The 22,279-nt window shown below is 38.8% G+C and overlaps 1 protein-coding gene across 4 annotated transcripts; it reads left to right on the top strand.

Moving 5' to 3' along the window:
- The first annotated feature begins 1,019 nt into the window (after window positions 1-1,019).
- On the top strand, window positions 1,020-21,299 carry kncn (kinocilin). Of its 4 annotated transcripts, XM_073910739.1 has the most exons (6): window positions 1,080-1,346; window positions 3,383-3,449; window positions 10,779-10,847; window positions 11,540-11,617; window positions 17,878-17,977; window positions 18,819-21,299. In XM_073910739.1, the coding sequence occupies exons 4-6, from the start codon at window positions 11,560-11,562 to the stop codon at window positions 18,886-18,888; spliced, it is 228 nt and encodes a 75-aa protein (XP_073766840.1). In that variant the 5' UTR covers window positions 1,080-1,346; window positions 3,383-3,449; window positions 10,779-10,847; window positions 11,540-11,559; the 3' UTR covers window positions 18,889-21,299. The 4 variants fall into 4 exon arrangements, with proteins under 4 accessions (XP_021334161.1, XP_073766849.1, XP_073766840.1 ...); XM_021478486.3 differs by lacking the exon at window positions 3,383-3,449 and having other exon boundaries at window positions 1,020-1,346; XM_073910748.1 differs by lacking the exon at window positions 10,779-10,847 and having other exon boundaries at window positions 1,079-1,346; window positions 18,819-20,939.
- Window positions 21,300-22,279: the final 980 nt, after the last annotated feature.

Genomic DNA, 22,279 nt, shown 5'->3' with positions numbered 1-22,279 from the left:
ATACGTGATGCCACCAAGAAGGTGGATCTGGCAAACGGAGAAAGAAGCATTCGCTACCAAAAGGAAAGAAAAAAACACAAATGTGGTGTAGATAACTGAATAAAGTAAAGAAAATATGCTCGGATGTTTTGGATAAACATAGGTGCTGCAGCAGTTATCATCCTTTATACAAAACAAAATGATTGATATTTGCATCCTATTTGACAACAAATCAATCCCCACAATACTTTATGTCAAACTGGCCCCCCCCCCAAAAAAAAACAGCCTGATAGTGCGTAGTCTTAAACTAGCTTTATTTAGCTTTTTATCAATGTGAAGTTGCAATACATTTCTGGACATTGTTGTACCCTACCTATTCTTCATAGTTCATGTAAGCTAAAGGAAAAACCTTGCAGGAGCTTCATTCATAAAACATACATTTGCCCAGAGTCTGTCAGTGACCTCAGCCCATGTTATGCAATGTGTTTTTATTTTTATTATATCCTTTGTCCCCAGTGGTAACACTCTGACTCTTGCGTAGGCAGCACTTGAAAACATCCTCTGCGGGAGATCGGGAACATCAGGTAATTTAGTCCTTTATGTAGATGAATATTTAAAAAAAAGCGCACAACATTTGACACATTGGATTAGTTAAAAGTGAGAAAAAAACATGTGTTTCGCATGAACTGAATGGATGAATAAAAAGTATTTGCCCACAATTTGCTTTGTGCATGCTTATTACCTTATAATGAGCAGCTGAGATGAGATGTTCTGGGTCGTGTTATTGCTAATGCACCACACTTCCTATTGTGCACTACACAACAATGGATTTTTAAGGATCAAGCAGACTACATTGTTCGGTTGACTATATGTGTTTATTTGCTTACAAATGCATGACCCTGTTAGCCATTCAGCGTAAACACTCAAGTATCATGAGTCTTTTAGACCTGGCCTTCTTACTCCAATGATTCGTCGCCTTCAATCAGACCCAAATTAGTTTGAATGGAACAAGCATGAATTCGGCAATGTAACCAGAGCCCAGTGTTTAAAGATGTATGAAAAGCCTTGAGGAGAAATAGAGTCTCTGTTAACCCATCTCAGTAACAGTGAAACTCTCATACAGTGATCTACCTTCGTGAGTGTTTGTTGTGTAAGCAGGTTTTAAAAGGGTGTCTGTGGGACAGACAGGCAGGCTGGGTGGGGGGGCTCCACCTGCTGAATGAACGCGGTCAGTATTGGGGAGTACCATGGGCTACGGGTGGGCTCAGCCCTGCTCAGTATAGTAGCAGGTTGCATCATCATTGGAGTGTCAAAGGACTGTGATGCTGATGCTGTGGGGGGCATCTTCCTTGGGGCCGGTGGGCTCGGTAAGTTGCAATCTTCCCAATATTTAGATTTGTGTTTATCTGACACTGGTTTTCCAGTGATTGGTTTATTTGTACAGCCTGATATTATAGATTAATCATGTAGCCCCAAGCCTGTATGACTTCCTTTGGAACACAAAGGAAGATTTTGGGCAGAAATTCCATGCTACTCTTTTGCTCACAATTACACAGATCTGACCTTTTTTATGGAGACGCTGCTATACATTCTGTTGATATTGTATTATTTTTATTGCCCACTTTGAGCAAGATTAAACTGGCATCTCTACTATGAGAGGGAGGTGCACTAACATGGAAGACCACAGCCTCTATGTTAGTGTCTAATGCACATCTTTAGTCCAGTGGAGTGAAGTTTATCCACACAGGTTTTACTAGCTACCGCCCTAACTCATCCCTAAATCACCTCACTAAAGACGAATCCTATTTTTACCCTGTTGGTTTATGTGAAAGAGAATGGGTGTCTTGATTTTTTCTTGGTTAAAGGGGTTGGGGTTGGTGCCAGTTCCAGATAACACGTTATTTTAAGATTCTTTGAGAAAACCTTACAAATGAACTGGTATGGGAAATGTTTTTGAATACACCAGCTACAGTAGAAACATGGCTGCCCAAGTAATCAAGGAGACCCAATGTAAAACATGGAAATAATAAGGGTTTTTACTACAAACAAGCATCTGTTTTTTTAACATGGTTAATGCTCAAGGTGGTGCAGTAGGTAGCGCTGTCGCCTCAAAGCAAGAAGATTTGAGCTGGTTTGAGCCTTGGCTGGGCCAGCTGGCATTTCTGTGTGGAGTTTGCTTAGGCTCATTTCTTTTCGAACAATGTTAGGCCCCGTTTAATGAATGCGTTTTCGTTTTAAAACGCATATGTTTTTCTACGGTTACGCCATCCACCCACACAACGCCGGAGTTTTCGAGTGCCGAAAATGGAGCGTTTTGGAAATGCTGGAGAGGCCGTTTTTATTCTAAAATACTGCTGCTCCGTCTCAGTGTGGATGGGGAAAAATAGAGACATCTGAAAACGGAGCCGGGGCTGCTGACATTCGCATATCTGATTGGAGCTTTTCCTCAATATTAAGTCGCCGATTAATGTTACACACAGTTCAGTCCTGCATCCTCTCCTTGTAAATTCAGACTTCGCAAGTTTAATCAAGGCTGCAGTCTCCCCCTCCTCAGTTTGATATGGAAAACAGACTACCAAGGACACAGGTAAATCGTCAAAGGGAACAGTGTACTTTATAACTTCATTCACATCACCCTGGATACGTTGTTTCACTTTCACAACAATAAAATCAAAACATGATTTAAACTGCCTATTTTCATTTTTATATTAGCAGCTTAACAGACAGCAGAAATGTTGAGGTGTTGTGCTGCATTTATGAGCGTCATCTTCACTGTGTGGATATTTATAACAAAACGGAGTCTATAAATTCACTGCCTCCTTTCAATTTCAGTGAAAATACGAAACATGCCTTCTCTTTTGCTGAATATCAGTTTTAATAACCGATAATGGCCATTATAAAAGTATAACATACAATCAGTTCATACATTATAGGAAATAAAGGCAAGCGATCAGTCAATATACAGAATGTAGGCTACGTGGTTACATTAGTTATTAACCTATCTTTGCGTCTAGCCAAAACACGTTACCTGAGAACAAGTAATAGATTCCAATGACCAAAGTCGGGGAATGACGTTAGATATAGACAACAAGATGAATGAAATTTAAAGATCTCATCCTCTGGCATTAGTTACTAGTGCATCTTTTAAGGCCAGGAAAGTGATGTTAATACATAGCTCTTACTCGCTGGCTTCCATTACAACCACCTCTAATCAAAAACTATATCCGGGTCACGGCACCAAGTGCAACCCATCTGGTTCTAATTGCCCCACAAAGAACAGAATTAAACTTATGCTTCCAGCATGAGCAATCAATATAACAGTGACTCTAAAGACTGCAGGCTTTAGCGCCAGTGACTTGTATGTCTTTTGCAATCGCTGAAGGGAAGTTTTGTTTTCTTTTAGTTGCAAGCATGATTGGAACTGGCATCACAAAGACCACATTCCTTTGCAGTTTTCACTCATATACCTTGTAAGTATATAAACATATAATCCAGGTGAGTGTTAAACTCGTACTTTATGAGCTCCATATTACACTTCCCCCACCCCATCCCTCAAATGTGTTGTCACAGCACCAAATGCAATCTCTCTGGTTCTGCATGCCCTACAACTTAAGAATCTAGCCTTTTATGGGAAAGAGTGTCAAGGTTTCTCAGTGGTTTCCCCCACAGTCCAAAGATATGCACTACTGGTGAATTGGGTAAGCTTGTCTGTAGTGTATGAGTGCGTGTGAATGAGTGTGTATGGTGTTTTTCAATACTGGGTTGCAGCTGGGAATCCTCTGCGTAAAACATATGATGGAATAGTTGGTGCTCTGAAGACTTCTGAAATAGAGACTAAGCCGTAGGAAAATGAATGAACGAATTTTATGGGAAGCATCTATCAATGACGCTAAAGACCACAGACTTTAGCATAAATTACTTGTGCACCTCTTGAGGTTGGAGAATGAGTTTGACCCAAATAACTTGTACCAGACGGTCTCTGTTAAATTATAAATTCTCTTGTATGTTTGGGCAAAAACACCATAGAAATCTGAAGGAACATATCAGCACTAACATTTAGATTAATAGTAGTCTGACATTAACACGTTTTATGTTGGCAATTACACTAGAGTGTGTGGATTACATCATTTTTATTTTGGGTGAATTATTTTTTGAATTTGCTGGATGAATCTGCAGGGTTTGGTAGGTAGTGCTCTGCTGCTTCAGTGACTATTCCCCAGTGCATGACTCTTTTGCATATCATGCATTTTTAACACTACATCTAATCTCTGCTCCATATCAGCACACTTCTATCTTCTCCACTATTATCCCTTGCCTTTCCACAACAACAATATATTAACCCATATTAACAAGAATATTGGTAATTTTTGCATTTTTCGATATGCTATAGAGGTTTGCTACCGAAGTATCACCTGGAGTTATTCACTGTTGAGGTTCGGTTAAAAAAAAGAAGCTCATCCATCATTTGATCCAGCTCTGTAATCCAAGCCACCTGCTTACCATGGTGGGTATGTAATCTACACAAGACCCTGTCACAATAGAGCTGAGCAACAAGCCAGCTGCATTTCATATTGTGTACTTCTAGTAGTTAGAATTACCTCTACATACCCTCGGAGATGGTATGCTGTGCATTAAAGTTACTGTCATGTCAAGTGATCAATCTGATTGGCATCTATAAGTTTAATTTAGAGCGGATGCCATGTTTATTAGGTGCAAGACTCAATAAAGCAGACTTTAAAAAATCATTATTTCCTATTTGTTTATAATTATTTAGACAATCTTATAACATTTATAATGTTTTGAATGTTTGATATTTTAAGCTTTTAGTGTGTATTGTTTATTAGCTTAGCATATTTTAGCATAACATTAGCATTTTTACAAATCAAATATTTACATTTAATTTAAGCTTTACTCCAATAAATGAAAATTAATTGATTCTTAAAGTTTAACCTAATGTCCCATCAGTAATGATATACAGCCATATTGCACTGCTACGAGTGTGATATTGCTTATACAGCAGTTTGACGGCATAATCGTGTATATAAAAAAGAAAATCAAACACAGAGAGTCTAAAAACCCTTTGTATAAGGAACTACTTTCTTCTGCCATCAGAAGAAATCGTTGCTACAAATGTCTTTTTAGAGCATAATGTCTAAAGCGATGACAAAATAGGTGATTTTGCACACATTTTAAGATTATAAGACTCCACAGACTATTCAAATAAAATAGTCTATTGTTGCACAAATGTGTGAGCATAATGTGTGACTTTTCCACTGGCAACATTATCTATTGTAGATAAACTATTAATGACAATACTACCGTTTACAAACCACAGTGGCACTGCCAGCATTTTGGAGGGTAACACTTTATTTTGATGGTCCATTTTAGTATTAGTAGACTGTTGCTTAATATCTGCTGATACTGCTCTTTCAACTATAAGAAACTTTGCAAGTACATGTCAACTTACACTAACCCTAACCCCAACCTAACAGTCTATTTATAATCTAATGGGAATTAATTGGCATGTAGATGCAATGTAACTTAAATCAAGAAATGGAACATCAAAATAAAGTGTGACCTTTTGGAGTCATAGTATCGCGATAATACCGCAATACCGGTAAACTGTGCTACCATTTATTAATCATTTCCTGTTTACTTTGGGTGACGCGATGATGCTGAACATGGTCACTGTTTCGAGCCTCGGCTGGGTAAGTTGGCGTTTCTCTGAGAAGTTTGCATGTTCTCCCAGAGTTTGTGTGGGTTTTCTCTGGGTGCTCCAGCTTCCATACGGTAAAGGTGAATTAGGTAAGCTAAAATTGACTGTAATGTGTGTGTAAATGAGAGTGTATGGGTGTTTCCCAGTGATGGTTCGTAGCTGGAAGGGCCTCCGCTGCATAAAACATGCTTTGTAGAAGTTGGCGGTTCATTACGCTTTGGCAACCCCAGATTAATAAAAGCACTAAGCCCTAAAGAAAATAAATAAATGAATGTTTACTTTGTTTTCTATTATGTTCACCTGAGCCTTGTTTTTTTTTTTTTTTTTTTGTTTTTTTTACGGCATTATGGAAGAGAAGCGTGAAAGAGAAGAGGCTGACAGTCGAACCGCCCCGGGAGTTTTTGGCCTTCCCTAGCTGCCACTTCCAGCAGTGGGCGCTGGACTGAACATGTCTCATTCTTTTGGCCCTTGGGTTAACTGGGCTGCACCGCATTATCCTTCCATGGTGTACAAAAATAGAAATCAATTTAGATTTTTAGAAACTTAAAATGTATTTGTCATCAGAATTTAACATTAGTAATTTAGTTATCTACTATTAAATTCTTTTTCAATAACTTACATAGCAACATAACATTAATGCAACATTACAATGACAGTACAGTGCCAGCCTTAACTTCATAAATTTGTTTGTTCGTTCATGTTTTCAAAATAATAAAATAAAATTGTTAAAATCTTTGGTTGAAGCTGTCTCATCAAGATATTGTTGGCATGGATGCACAAATAAGTTATTAGTGCATGGACATCTTTACTGCCAAATGGGACCGATCAATTGCGGCAGCACACACTAAAGCATCAAGCGCTCTGATGGATTAATAAGTTTGGGGTGAGTTAACAGGGAAAGACTGAAGGAGATTAGAGGACAGAATTCACAAAGAAGAGCCTGAAAGAGAAAACTGTACGAATGAAGCATACACAAGCAAAGCACGTGGCAAAGGAGCCCTCCGCATGCAGCAATCGTGCCAGCCAGTGGCCTCTCATGAAAGAAATTGGCCAAAACACAAAGCCAGCAGAGGGGCCTCGTCCTTTTCAAACAGGAATTGATTCACAGCTTGAATAGTAGGTTCATAATCAAAATCCAGCACAGTGTCTGCAGTCTATGACAGTCTCGCCATCAGCCTTAGACCTCTGGAAACACAAGAGGACAGAGAGAAGACAAAGAGCTCAAATGCACACCTTCACTTGCAACAGGAATGTACAATACACTTTGGGAAAGTATGCGAGAACAAGTGACCTGGGTTTAAGTATAACCTTGCCATCTTTTAATAAATAAACTTCTTTATATATCAGGCAGTGGCTCTTAACCTTTTGACCCTTAAGTTTTGTCATTATTAATACCAACGTTTGGCAAATATAGTCCTGCAGGACCACTTTCAAGCAGATTCCAGTTTTTTAAAAATCATACAAACCTGAAAGATAAAAAAGCAGAGATGCTCATCACTGGCCAAGTCACTGTCTTCTCGTGAATCCATCAGAGGCTGCTGTGTATACTTTTTCAGACCTCAAAAAGCTTTTGCGAGTGCCATCTGGCCTGCTGTTTTTGTGTAAATCCACCAGAGGCCGCTGTTGACTGACTGACCAATCATCTGACCCACCCCCTTGCCTAAACCCAACCAACAGTGTTTTCAAAAGCAATCCAGAAAAAAAGAAAAGCCCTTGCGGCTGCCACATTTTTACCACGTTTTCAGATCTTACTATGTTCTCACCCTGTTAATGACTTGTCTATTTTATTTTTTGCTTTTCTTTTTAACTGCTTTCTGGAACAGTTTTTCACCAGACTAACTAAATTGTTGCCGTCAACTCCTCTCTGCGTCTTTAGTCCACTAACATACATTCTTTCTTTAATTAAAGAAATTTCACTTACAATTTTATACATTAAAACCACACCATTTTAAAGAAAACATTTTAAAACATTTAAACCATGGCGATTTCCAGTTCATTTCTTTAAAAACTTCATGTTTTGTCCATTAGTATTTTGTGCATCTCTCCCTGCATGTTCTCGTTTTTAAAATATGCATAGTTTTTCCACATATCCCTTTGATTTCATTTTAAAAATTTCCCATACATCCATCACAATTTTCGCTTTTTTGCCAATATTCTCCTTTTCCACATTGCATATTTCATCAGCATTAGAAACAGTAAGGGTGTCAAATTTATTTGTTTCTTCAGTGCACCGCGATGCAGACGCGGACAATTTGGTCTCGTTTCAGTAATAATCATTTATCTCATATGCTCATATAGCTTACTATGGCAAGGGAGGCAAGCATGGGTATTTACAACGCTCCAACTACTTAAAACCCAGAAGCTGTGCACAATTTAACTTCGTGTGTGTTTGTTGGACAGTCTTTCACTGACACTGAACAGCAGAAGCCCCTATTTCTCTGTGATTGAGAGAATAAAAGTAAACTCCATTTCTCTTTCTTGCTGTAGCCCATTTGACCTGCTGGGGTGGCTTTTCCTCTCCTCTTGGCTGTTGCAACAATAGTTCTGGAGACAGACACAAGCGCATGTTTTTCTCCAACGTGCCTATCAGGGATCAGCTGTGATCACCATTTATCAGTGTCACTCATCTGTGTGGAGGAGCCAATCGCAGCTCTTTCTGTTGAGCGCATGACCAATCAAAGGGGTGTAAAAACTTGATAAACAAGGCTCAGCGAGTGAGATATTTAAATTTGTTTATTTGCTATATACAGTTTATACACCTGACTGTTTGTATTAAAGGACAAAATTGTATTACAACTAGTATATAAATATAAACATATTTATACATTTAATACAAGAATTGCTGTGCTGTAAAGAAAATATAAAACTGTGTATGGAAGGCATCGTCAAGGCACCGTAATGCTCCGACATATCAAATTGAATCGAATCAATAGCATGGGAACCGTAACCGAACCGAACCGTAAGACCAGTGTAGGTTCACAGCTCTAATACACAGGTTTACAATTTTCTTATTTTTATTTTTCTTATTCCATCCCAACATCACCACTTTGCTCCATTCAGTGTTGCCAAAAAGGGCGGTTTTGTATTTTGATTGTGCGGGTAAATAATGACATAGGCGGATAGAGAAATTTGGGCAGTTTTGAAATGACGCGCTCCCCAGCCCCAGACACCCCCAATCCCCCGGTCTTAACTTATCACCTGCTTATATTCACCTCTACAGAACCAAATCAACACCCAAAAGAGGAATGATACCACTTTATAACCGCTCATGATAGCCTACAGATTTCTGGACGATTGTTTTTGCATTTCGATGGGTTTTGGATGGTTTTTAGGCAGGAATCAGTCAGCTAATGCCGAGTTCAGACTGCATGATTTTCAAAGTAGTCGTGTCACAGATGTTTTCACACTGCATGACTATCTGGGCTAGCGTCTAGTCGCTGCTTTGTTTACACTGCAAGATGGATCGGCGACAGGGACATTCACATTGCATGACTTTACTATAGGAAGAATCGCCGACAACTTCGTCCAAACTACGTCTCACAGCCAAAAACATGTAGTATATCTTTTGTTATTAACTATATAACGGTAAAGAAGCCTTTAATGGGGTAGAACATGTACATGTTTGCTCACCTGGGTTTAAAGGGAATTAGCCATTTCTCCTCAATGTTGATAGTGAACTAATTTCTTTCTGTATGAAACGTCAAACAGACACAGTTGCTCCTGAGTCCTGTCAAACCTCCACCAGGTTTTTCCTCCATTTCGTGGGTCCAAATAAACCGAAAAAGAGCGCTTTTAACTTCTCCCTCAGCCTCCCCCTGGCCTGCAGCAGGTATACACACACGCACACACAAGTGAAAGCTTCTCTCTCATTGGCTGTAGGCGATCGCTGATGTTATTTCAGTCAAAACTCAATTCACACGCATGATTTAAATCGCCAGATATTTAGCATGCCAAAAATCTCACAGGCATCGGTGACTCATCGGCGATTCTCTAAGATTGCGTCTTTGAAAGTTCATACTGTGTGATTGTCACTCACGTGCATGAGCAGCGATTTGCCTGTGATTTCAGGCATTTGTCGGCGATTTCTCAAAACCTGTCAGCGAGCCAAAATCGGGGCTAAAATCACGCAGTCTGAACTAGGCATAATCTGTCAACACTGGCTCCATTCCGTTTTGTTTTCATCCCAATTAATTTTTTAGTAAAAATTTACAATCTTTTAAAAACAATTCCAATTCTTGACAATATGAAAACATATGAAAAAAAACTTCGTTTTCTTTTTGACATATTTTACACATTCCATTTTGTTCCATCGCCATCTTACTTAAAATTGAATCTGAAAAGATTGCTTTGAGCCTTATTAAAATTCAAGGCATTCAACTTTTATTTCAACACAACTTTCTTTCATGTTTTGCCCATATATCATTTGCTTTAAAATTTTTTTTTTTTTGCTGCTCTAATGTACATGGCGAGCTACTGAGAAAACTGGTAACATCGGAACACAAGGTAATCGGTTAGCTATTCGTGTGCAAAGAAACAGAGGCCATTTGGGGCGTCATACTGCCCCGTAGCATTCATTTTAAAGATGAAATGTAGCCATACGTAGCTCTGGCTACATATTCCGCTCTCTCCAGAAATGTATACGTGGGTACGTTTTCACAATGAGCCTGGGTTAGAAATGTATACGGGGCTATATTTTTACAATGAACCTGTGTTGGTTTTAAATCATCATATGAGCCATAACTATTAAGTCAGCCTGTATGTCCATGATATATTGCCTTGGCTAAACTCTAGCTAATTAGATGGCTGCTGGTGAGTCATAAAGCAAAATAAATTGACAATATATGCTTTAGGGCTTTTGCATAATTAGCTGTATATTTGAGCCACAGGTGGCTTGCTGGGTTCACACCAAACACAAAGCACATGCAAAATTCTGTCTGACGGTTGGCTAGTTGCACCGTTGATGCAATTAACAGTGCAATTCAATGCTGTCTGTTTGGTTAAACCTAGTGGGTAATATGCACATCATATTAGTACACATAAAGGATGACAACAACCTCTGTTTTTCTCTGTTTGTGCTCTGCAGGTCTCCTCATTTCAGTCTACCCGTTCATACGAGCATGGTTCAACTTCCATCATATACTGCCCAATATAGGTGAGATTAAACATTATTATATTATAGCATCTGTAACACTTCATGGTTTTGCACAATGCAGAATTTAAGATGTTTTAAGACATTTTAAGATTCTTAAATTTTATATTATTAACTTTTATTAAGATAATGTACTGGGAAATTCAACAGGTAATAGAATAAAACAATTTTCTTTTCCACTTAGTCCCTTTATTAATTTGGGGTTACCACAGCCAAATGGACTGCCAACTTATCCAGCATATGTTTTACGCAGCAGATGTCCTTTCCAGCTGCAACCCATCACTGGGAAACATCCATACACACTCATTCACACATACAGTAAGGACAATTTACCCTTCCCAATTCACCTATACCACATGTCTTTGGACATGTAGGGGAAACCATGCGAACACGGGAAGAACATGCAAACTCCACACAGGAACGCCAACAGACCCAGGCAATTTAAGTATACCAGTTACGTATTATATATGGTTTTATTGATTATTTTGAGAATTTTGTGGATTCAATTTTGAGGAAGTAGAACATTAAAAAGAACACAATCTACTGTGCCAATCAATTAAATTTAAATACTTTATTTCATTTAACTAGAGCGGTGATCTTGATTATGTTGTTTAACATTAGATTAGTTTGCTTTGTGATGATAAGAGACCATGTTGGACCACTCGGGCTAATATGACAACCTCTAATTTTCTCAGGCAACTTCAGAGTGCACCCAATGGCTACAAACTCAAATCCAGCCCCTGAACAGCCAGCGGCTATTCTCACACGAGAGGGTAAGTGCCTAATCCATATGGAGACGCACACACACACACGTACACCAGTCTGACAATTGAAGGCTGATTTCCTATGACACCATTTTAAAGTGAATATATTTCTCAGGGTCAGTGTAGAGCTGTCCGCGGCTTCTCATTTACACTCTCTGTGGCCTGCCGGATATAAGTCCTGGGTTGTGTTTCAAGCCAATATAAAACCTTTCTATTAGGTTATTTCATGTGAAATGGCATTATGGGTTTAATCGGTAATATTAAGCTGCAGTTTCAATGAAGACATTCTAATTGTATTGTTTCATAATTGCTCCAACCCTTGTTGAACATAAAGTGCACAAATTGTGCCTCTTAATTTTGTTTTTGAAGGTCTCTCTAGCCCTTCCCCTTAGCCCTACCCTTTGTTTTGAGCATTTACGTGAAGGGATAGGGGTGTCCCAATTCTCTTTAGCTTGAAGGCATAGGGCTAAGGAGAAGAGTTATGTGCCCCTTGAAACAGAGATTTTCCAGGACCACACTCAAAGTGATTATTCATTCATTCATTCATTCATTCATTCATTCATTCATTCATTCATTCATTTTCTTGTCGGCTTAGTCACTTTATTCATCCGGGGTCACCACAGCGGAATGAACCGCCAACTTATCCAGCAAGTTTTACGCAGTGGATGCTCTTTCAACCGCAACCCATCTCTGGGAAACAAAGTGATTATTTATAAACTAATTTTGAAGGGATCAACTGCATGATTGTCCATGGCTGGTTTCGCATTTGCCTACGATTGATTCAGCAATCAGATGATTCCTAACTCACTATTAATAACCAGTTTCTTATTTTAGTATATTTGTCATGATCCTTAAAGTCAGTACATGAACAAACTAGTATTTTTTGTCATTATTACGAATTTTGACAACAATATAGCATATTTTTTAATACATTCATTACGTTGTTCGTGTTTTACCATCATGCTTCAAAATAATTTTAAAAATATAGAATTTTGCTATAATCCATAATAACAACTCCTGTATAATAGTCCCACAACAGACTCGAATACACTGTTAGAAAAGTCTAGTGGCAGGGAATGACCTTTTTACACTGTCTGGTTTAACGTTAATGTTGTTTTCTTGTGTTTACATAGATAAATATGGCCACAGTGTAAATGTGCAGTACAGTTACAAACTTATTTCTACATTATATCATTATAATAACTTGATATTGTTGCCTTTAGTGATTTCATAAAGATAAATACCAAATAATGCAACTGGAATAACTATATAGAGTAACTCACCATCGTCAATCTCATATGAAGTCAGAGATCACAATGATGTATGATGATGTGTGCTGGCAGGCAGGTACGTATTGTAGTGGTATCTCATTTCTTAGGGGCACATTTTGATCCCATTAAAACTCTGTTTCAAGGGTCAAGAGGAAGGGGAACAAAACTGAAATTGGCATTGGGCCTTAAAATAAGTTTCAAGAGTTCAGACTTGATTATTGATAATATTGCAAGTTTGGCATGCTGTCCCAGTAAAGAGCCCTGAGCTCAGAAGATCCTTAAGCCCGGGGCTCCCTCCCATTTCATTGGGAGAGAGGGGAGTCTGAGCTCAGGTAGGTCTTGAGAGCTTTGTTTACTCTGCCTGTTTCTTGATTATTAGGGGTTGTCACAGCGGAATGAACTGCCAACTATACTAGTATATAGCTATGCAGTGAATGCCCAGCACTAAAACACTTATATATTGTAGCAATTTAATTAATTAAATTCACTTATACTACATGTCTTTGGACTGTGGGAGAAAACTGTAGTACCCCAGGGAAACCCACGCAATCACAAGGAAAATATGTTAACTTCACACTGAAATGCCAACTGGCCAAGCCAGGACTCAAATCAGTGACCTTCTCGCTGTGGGGCAACAGTGCTAACCACTGAGCCACCGTGCCACCCCTGTCCTGGATTCATCTAGGAAAGAGGGGGAAGAGTAAGGGTGGATGAGGGATTCTTCGAGGTGAAGTAAATTGTGATAAGGTAAGATAAGATCTGGTTATTTATGTGCACTTGGATTCATCTGATTGGTAAATCATATGATAGCTAATGCGAGGCCAGCCGTGGTCAATCATAGGCATGTGATCCTCATAAAATTAGTTGTAATTAGTAAACTTCACCTATATCCATCCAAGTTCGAAAACACTATTCTTTTATTTTAAAATAAGCCCTTTTCTCTCAGTGTTTGACACAATGTTCTTTCCAAGAGTCTACTCTGCTCTCATTGGTCAGATGGCACTGTCTGTTGTGATTGGTCTACCACCTGCAGAGAAACAAAGCTCATTATATCTGAATTTAGCCTATGGAAACTTCCTCCACACTTATACAAAACTGACATTATGCATATTTGTTTGTCTATCATTGGATTGGAAGTCACTTAGAGTTCTCCGTAAATTCTGAAATTTGAATGGCTTAAAAAAAAAAAAAAGATTTCTTTTTAGATTTGTACCTAGTTTCTATGATATAAAACTGTCATTGTATCCTTATGTCTGCCTTACAGTAGCCTCTTTAACTTGTCCTGTCCTTGATGAAATAACCAACTGCTTAAAATGGATAGAGCAAAGGCTTTCCTCTAGAGGACCAGCTACTCTTACTTTATTGGTGGGATGTCCTCTTGAGAATTTTGATGAAGATTGTTTAGAACTAAGTCATCAGGTCCCCTGGAATGAAAAGACACTCAAGGTGTTTTTGAAGAGTGCTTGATGAGGACCTGCTTAAGACTATGCCACTGGGGATCTCCAGCTGTTCACTTATGCACTACATAGAGTAAGGCCCATATACACTTTAAAAGAAATCAAAGAATGAAATAAAATCTGCCAGAATCTAAGTTTTTTTTAGTTCTATTTGGCAGTTCAGAACAGCTCACTAAAGCAAACATTTGTGGGAGTCCATCAGTTCCTCTTTAGTTGATCTTAGTTCTCTAAACATTCATTGATTTTTTTTTTTTTCGGCTTAGTCTCTTTATTTATCAGGAGTCGCCACATGAACCGCCAACTTATCATATGTTTACGTAGCAGATGCTCTTCCAGCCGCAAGCCAGCACTGGTAAACACTACTTCAAAATTAAAACTAGGGAACAGGCAACTTGGCATTTTGCAGCGGTTTCATTTCGTTCGGTGCAACAGAAATGTGGCTTAGAGAAGACTTTACGATTAGTAAACTGTGAGGAATTAAAGCGCAGTTAATAGTGAAATCGGCTAATCCTTGCATCCCTATTAACAATATCAGTGCATTGTACAAATAGCCTTTTCTATCAAATGTTTTCAGCTGTCCACACCACTCGCTTATGATGACTCACGCTCTGTGCTGCCTTTAACTGCAGCTTGTGCTGTTATTGAACAGACGCACGTAACTTCATAGCTATAGCGGCTGTTTGTCGACTGAACTAAATTTATTTTTGATGTCTTGGTCACACTGTTTGGAGGGGCAGAACAAAGTGCCTCGGGTTCTGGATTCGGCCCGCGGGCCGCCAATTGAATAGCCCTGCCCTAGACTAAACTTGGGCCCTTGGACCAACTCACCCCAAAGTGGCTACTTAGGGCGCACTCGCACTAGGCTATCCGAATTGTGCCACGGTACATTTCCCAGGTCGTTTGACAAGTGTGAGTGCTCCGAATCTGGCCCAGGCATGATTCAGTTGGCTGGCCCTGGCCCGGTTGGAAGAGTTGTGCAAGAGCGCGGTTCCGTTGCCAAACTGAAGACACAACTGTACTTTTAAGGAACTGTTTCAAATGGATTTATTAATCATTCTTACTTTTCAATCAGCACAAACTGTCATAGTTTATGAAAGATGTAAACCCCTCACTGTACATCAGCTGCCAACTTCAGCAAACCTCCTAATACCTGCAGCATGTGGACTTTTATGAGCGTCAAAAGATCTGTTCTGCAAAATATTTTTTCTGCATGTCATGGCATACTGTACCAAATGACAAAAAATGATAGAAAATTATATAACTAAAACAATATACACTGTGCTGAGGAAGAGCGCTGCTCTTGCTAAGTGAACAGTCACATCATCGATGACGTAAGCGTGCACTGCATTTAAAGCAACCGTGCCAAGTGAGAGTACGACCTAAGTCACTCTGACACTGCTCCCCCCTGTCCCCCAGCTTTAGCCTTTTGCACGGATTCTTCATCTCTATCTTTGAAATAGGAGTGCCCATAGATATAAAACAGATTAAAAACATAACTAGGCCTAGTGGACCTTTTAAAAGCTTTTGTAGACAATGGATTTGCCTTTCAGTGTTTACTGAACAATAACATTTCTATTAGTTATGAGACCTCACCAGTAATCAGCTGACAGTGACAATGATGTCTCGGTAGTTCAGATTCGCAAATGAGCACCATGGCTTTGGCCTGAACCCTGACATGGGTACTTTTAGTTAGGAAATGACTGCAGTCATGAGATGGGCTGCCAGATAACCATGTTCATTTACTCAAAAAGCTTACTCACTGCCCTGCTGTGGAAATTACATTGGCACTTGTCAATCCCAGCCGGCATTGTCACTCATGCACTGTGTGTCCTTGCTGCCTCCTCAATAGCCATTTCCTCCTTCAGTCCACACATCTGTTCCTGCCCCATACGTCATGCACAGTTGTTATAAGATGAGTAGATTTTATAATTTGGAAAAGATGAAACTAATTTGATATGATGCCCCATTTCCTTCAGCTTATTTTCATGTTTATTTTATGCACCAAAGACATTTATGTTATCAGGCTTTATATGAATCCAAAGTGTTCTTTGAAATTGTGTGCATGTGGCTTGGCAGCTAAAGGCTGTAAAAGTATGATTATACACTAAATTCTCACAGCCATTATTATGCCCCCAGAGCACACAGCAGTCATGCGCTGAATCATGTCAACAGGGACGACTGACCAGCAGTCTCATATGTTTGTTTTTGTCTGTGTGTATGGCCCTTTTTCAAGACAAAGCAACAACAACAAGGCACCCATTATAAAATCTTAAAATGAGCACTGTATATACAAACCTGTCTGTTCCATTGTTTATTGTATTCAAATAAAAACAACAATGTTATAATGATATAATAATAATAATTCATTATGTTTGTCGTAATAATAAATGATCGTATTATAATCATTGATTTCTCTTACCTACCACTTTGCTATTACTGGGTTGGACCCTCTTTTGTGTTCAGAACTGCCCTAATCTTTCAAGGCATACATTCAACAAGGCACTGGAAATATTCCTCAGAGATTCTGGTTCCTACTGACATGATAGCATCATGCAGTTGCTGCAGATTTGTCGGCTGCACATCCATGAAACAAATCTCCTATTCTACCACATGCCAAAGGTGCTCTATTGGATTGAGATCTTGTGACAGTGGAGGCCATTTAAGTACAGTGAACCCATTGTCATGTTTAAGAAACCAGTCTGAGATGAATTGCGATTTATGACATGGCACGTAATTCTGCGGGAAGCAGTCATCAGAAAGTGGGGACACTGTGATCATAAAGTCATGCACATGGTCAGCAACAATACTCAGGTAGGCTTGACACATCAATTGGTATAAATGAGCCAAAAGTGTGGCAAGAATATTACACAATTACACCACCACCACCATCACCAACCTGAACCATTGATACAAGGCAGGATGGATCTATGCTTTCATGTTGTTGATGGCAAATTCTGACCCTACCATCCGAATGTTGCAGTAGAAATAGAGACTCATCAGACCAGGCAACGTTTTTTTCAATCATCTATTGGCCAATTTTGGTGATCCTGTGCAAATAGTAGCCTTAGTTTCCTGTTCCTAGCTGACAGGAGTGGCACGGGGTGTGGTTTTCTTCTGCTGTAGCTTATCAGCCTCAAGGTTTAATGTGTTGTACATTCAGAGATGCTCTTTTGCATCCCAGGGTTGTAACAAGTCTGGCGATTCTCCTCTGACCTCTGGTACCAACAACACATTTGTGCCCACAGCACTGCTGCTCATTGGATTTTTTCCCTTTTTTGGACTATTCTCTATAAACCCCTAAGATGGTTGTGTTGCAGCAGACCATCTTTACCATGTTTACATGCCTAAATGGATTTAGTTGCTGCCATGTGATTGCCTGATTAGAAATTTGCGTTATTGAGCAGTTTGACATACTATCTAATAAAGTGACCAGTGAATAAAACAAATAAATTAATATCTTTATTGGGGTTGCCACAGCTGAATCGTGGCAAAAAAAATAAATAAATAAAAAATCACATTGTTGCTTCTTCTGTCTCTCTAGGGACTCAAAGTCAGCTTAATGTAGAGCGCTCGAAAAGTCGTATGGGGACATTCGTGGAGACAGCAGCTTCAACAGCCGCCGAGGGCTCACAGGATGACGGGTGAGACATGCGCTTACAGTCTAAATATATTACAAAACAACACTCAATATTACCAGCAGCACAGGAGCTTAAAACGACTAAATGCTAATGACTTAATACATCCAAACAGCTTCTATCCTCTGTAAATCATTTTGTCATTCACATACTCATAACTTTGCATTAGTGGTGAGGTATACCAGGCGCAAATTAAACTCACACAAACGCGTACGTATACTCCCCTCATTACATTGGCAACACAATGAATTCCCTCTCACAATATGGCAGTTTCTCTCTAGGGCCTGAGAGTAATTTGATTCTTCTCGCAAGCAGCGCTGCCAAACAGCCCACGTCTTTGTGGTTCACAACAGTAACGGAGTGATTGGGATTTCCACTTGCTTTGAGAGAGGCTTTTTTCGCTTCCCTATTGGGCTCGCATTATATTCAATCGCTGGAGCCAATCACTTCCAGGACGTTATTTTGATTGACCCTCTCTGTGACATTTTTATGGTCATATAAGAAGCACTACAGAGTAGCGAGATTGCCCCGTTTTCCACCAGCGTGAGTTGCCTTTAGAGTTTACATTCTGCACATAGATTGGAGCCTGAATGTCTCTTCTGATCTTTAAAAAATGGAGAAAGGAAGGTGTTGACAGCTTCCCATTATGAGCTTATTGGTCTCAAACCAACAAAGAAGTTGCTGTAGATGTGGTTGTCATGGCGACTTACACCACTGCCTTCACTCATAATGTCATATATGTTGCAAGAGGACTTGGCTCTGCCTATTCAACTTAGATAAGTGAGCACACACGCTTATCCTGTGTTAACGTGCATCCAGTGTTGTGTGTTTTTTTTTTCTCCTCTAGGCCTTCAGCTGATGTTCCAGATATCTTGGGCAGGCGAAAGTTTAAGTCACCATCTTCTGATCAAGAATAATGACTGGATCCAGGAGTCTCATTAAAGAGCAAACAGTATTCATTTCACTATAAGCAAAGCTGATCTCTGCTTACAGCTCATTACAGTGTGCAATCTGATATCACACATATAAACAGTGTGTCTGATATAAAATGAAAACAGTGTTTGATGAAAGCGGGTTGAAAATCATGCAGAAGCAACAGCCATGTTAATGAAGAAAGAAAAATTCTGTCATTATTTACTTACTATAATGGTTGACATTGGGGCTGGGTAATGGGACGGGGTGGGGGGGGGGTCCAATTCCATTGACATATCAGAAAAACAATCTAGTGCTCTGTAGTACTTGGTTATTGCAATAAAAATATCAATTGGAGTGTCATAAAGCCGTGTCAATCAGCTCCTCCATCAGTAGATCAGTCATATATTGTCCCGTTTTCACTGATTGGGATATTATGGTACAGGTCGGTATGGGTCACCTTTATCAGGGTTGCGTTTCCACTGCCAAAATGGTACCGATAGCATGTACAACAGAAAGTTTTAGTTTACGTCATTTTCGTTTGAGAATAGCATATTAACATATCATATGAGAAGCATTTCTCATATAAATACTTGTGTCTAAATGTTCATTACTAACTTTTCTATGAACATGACTTAATTATAACTGCAGATCAATGATAATTACAAAAATTAAAATAGCCTACTGTAACATCTGCGATTATATAAAATAAATAAACAAATACAACATATACAGTATGAACACATACAGACCCTTACAGTCTCTGATTGGTTATAAATAACCGAAAAACTACACACATCATACATTTAGTCGTTATTTAGGTTCAAAAACCACACAAAGCATATAGCCCATAGTCAGTGCAAACCTCTAATCTGCATCTTTAGTGTTCACCAGCACATGGCAGTTTGTTCATGTTTTAGGTTGCTGAAAAAATAATTTGCGCCTTTGTTTTTTTGGGCTCCTCCTTTGTTTTTTCACGCTTCAATCATGCGTTTGTCCATTTTTTAAAGGATTGGATGTCAGAAGAATTTTAATAATCACATGCATGTTATCATCATCAGCTCAAGAAGTTTGTTATTTTAAATATAGACGCGCACATTTTCTCTCTCTGTCTCTCTCTCTCTCTTGAGAAAGCGAAACTGCTTACGCTTTAGTCGGCCTTGTAAATAACTACGATGCACAGGAGAAATTCTGCTCTTCTGCTTGGCTTTGTGGCTGTTTATCATGACGATGACAAGGTTTGTTTAAGCTTGGGTCGACCATGGCTCTCTATGATATGTATATTATTATGATGTAATGTCTCGGCTGTGTATTTAAAAATGGTGCTTCCTTTGTTATCATTCTCCTGCTTGTGTATGTGCTGGTGACGTTTCTTTGTAAACCAATAGCGTCAATCTTTAGCTCTGCCTGTTTTGGTACCCTTTTGTCATACAAAGGGTACCCAAAAAGTGGTACGGTATGGTCAACTTTTTGGTTCCTTTTGACAGTGGAAATGGCCATAAAAGAGTACTGAACCGTATGGTACCGTACCACTTATTAGTGCATGGTTAAGTTTAACTTAATGGTTAAGATAGACTTGACTTTCACATGATCCCACATCTGTCATTAAATGGAGAACAAGAATTGATGATCAGTTCAGCCAATCACTGACATTTCTGTTAAGCTTGTGAAAACAGAACAGTCAACCATCACTTGGCTGATATTTGTCATGCTAGATATTTGTTTTTTGTGCAGTCTGTTCTTTTGCTGATCATCATGAGATCACAAACCTGTTAATGAGCTTATTAACTTGCAATTTCAATCCACTGCAAATACAAGCCTCAGACTATATTTAGCGACAATTAAATCTTTAAAGTGAATGCTACGGGGTGGTATGATGCCGTTCCTTTACGCGAGAACAGTTGAACGCTTACCTCCGTATGGAAAGTTTTTCCACTGTTACCAGTTTGTCCAGTGGCTCACCATATACATCAGCGTACTTGAGACTCAGAACAGAGTTAACCACGACAACGGGATTTGAGTCTGGTGAAAAATGGTTCCAGAAAGCAGGTAAGACAAAAAAAAAAAAAAAAAAAGACAAAAAGTAAAAGAAAGAAGTAAATAACAGGCTGGGAATATTGTAAAATTTGAAAACATGGTAAAAATCAGGCTGCCATAAGGGCTGTTTATTTTCTGGATTGCTTTTGAAAACACTGTCAGTTGGGTTTAGGAAAGTGGGTGGGTGCTGGTCAATAGGTGCTTTTGAAAACACTATCGATTGGTTTAGGGAAAGGGGAGGGTAGATCAGTTGATTGGTCAGTCAGTCAGTCGACAGCAGCCTCTGATGGATTTATGCAAGATGGGTATGCATGAATGGCACTTGGGAGAGAAATTGGAGACTTCAAAAAGCCTACACAGGACCATCTGGTGGATTCACAAAAAAAATAAAAATAAAAGAATAATAATAAATAAATAAATAAATAAATAAATAAATAAATAAATAAATAAATAAATAAATAAATAAATAAATAAATAAATAAATAAAATAAAATAACTGGGTGTATTTGGCACTCTCAGGAAATGTATATAGAGGTATATTTTCTGAATTCCCCTGGGTTGAATTGGATGAACATAAATTACAATAATGTACAAATGAGATAAATTGTGTAGTGTACAAATTTATACAAAACAGCCAGTAGAGTCAAATAGAAATGAATGGCCATGAGACTGCATTGGTTGAAACAACCCAAAATTGTTTAGAGTGTAAAGAATATATTTTGATGAACTGGTCATGCTTAATAAATGAAAGTACATTTCAAAAACTAGGCTGGGGTCCAAACATCATTTTTAAGAGAATTTTGTTTACATTACCTGTTTAAAAGAGCATCTGGAACATAATAAACAGTCAGTCAAATGTACACATTTGACAAATGCATGTGTTCATTGATCAAACCCATGATTACTTAACTACTATTTTTAGATGCTCTACCAATCAAATAAGACAATTCACTAACTAGGCACAATGCAAATTGTCTTTGTAGGGACCCATACAGATTGGAGTACAGTTTGCCTCATTATGACCCACCAAATTCAGTTCACTGCTATTTACAAATCCTTATCTGTGGCCTCATGGAATGAAGTGTCAGTCATGTGCAGAATCTAGCTGACAGTCTTTTTTGTCAGGTACAGTACTTCTAGTCTGCTCTTTTTTTTGAGTCCCTGTGAATTCGGACACACTGTACTACTCACATACAGTATTGTTTTTTCACCAACTTTAGGAATACTTATTTATGAATTCAATACCACCACATATACTAGCAACAGAAAGTTTCAAGCATGGTCTTGGGATTTAAGAAAGGGATTTAAGAAACTGTGAACGTACTAGAGAAGACATATTTTTAAGAGTCAGTAGGATGC

Source organism: Danio rerio, chromosome 2 (genome assembly GCF_049306965.1).
Source record: "Danio rerio strain Tuebingen ecotype United States chromosome 2, GRCz12tu, whole genome shotgun sequence".
Classification (NCBI taxonomy): Eukaryota; Metazoa; Chordata; class Actinopteri; order Cypriniformes; family Danionidae; genus Danio; species Danio rerio.
This window is presented reverse-complemented; position numbering and strand designations above follow the sequence as displayed.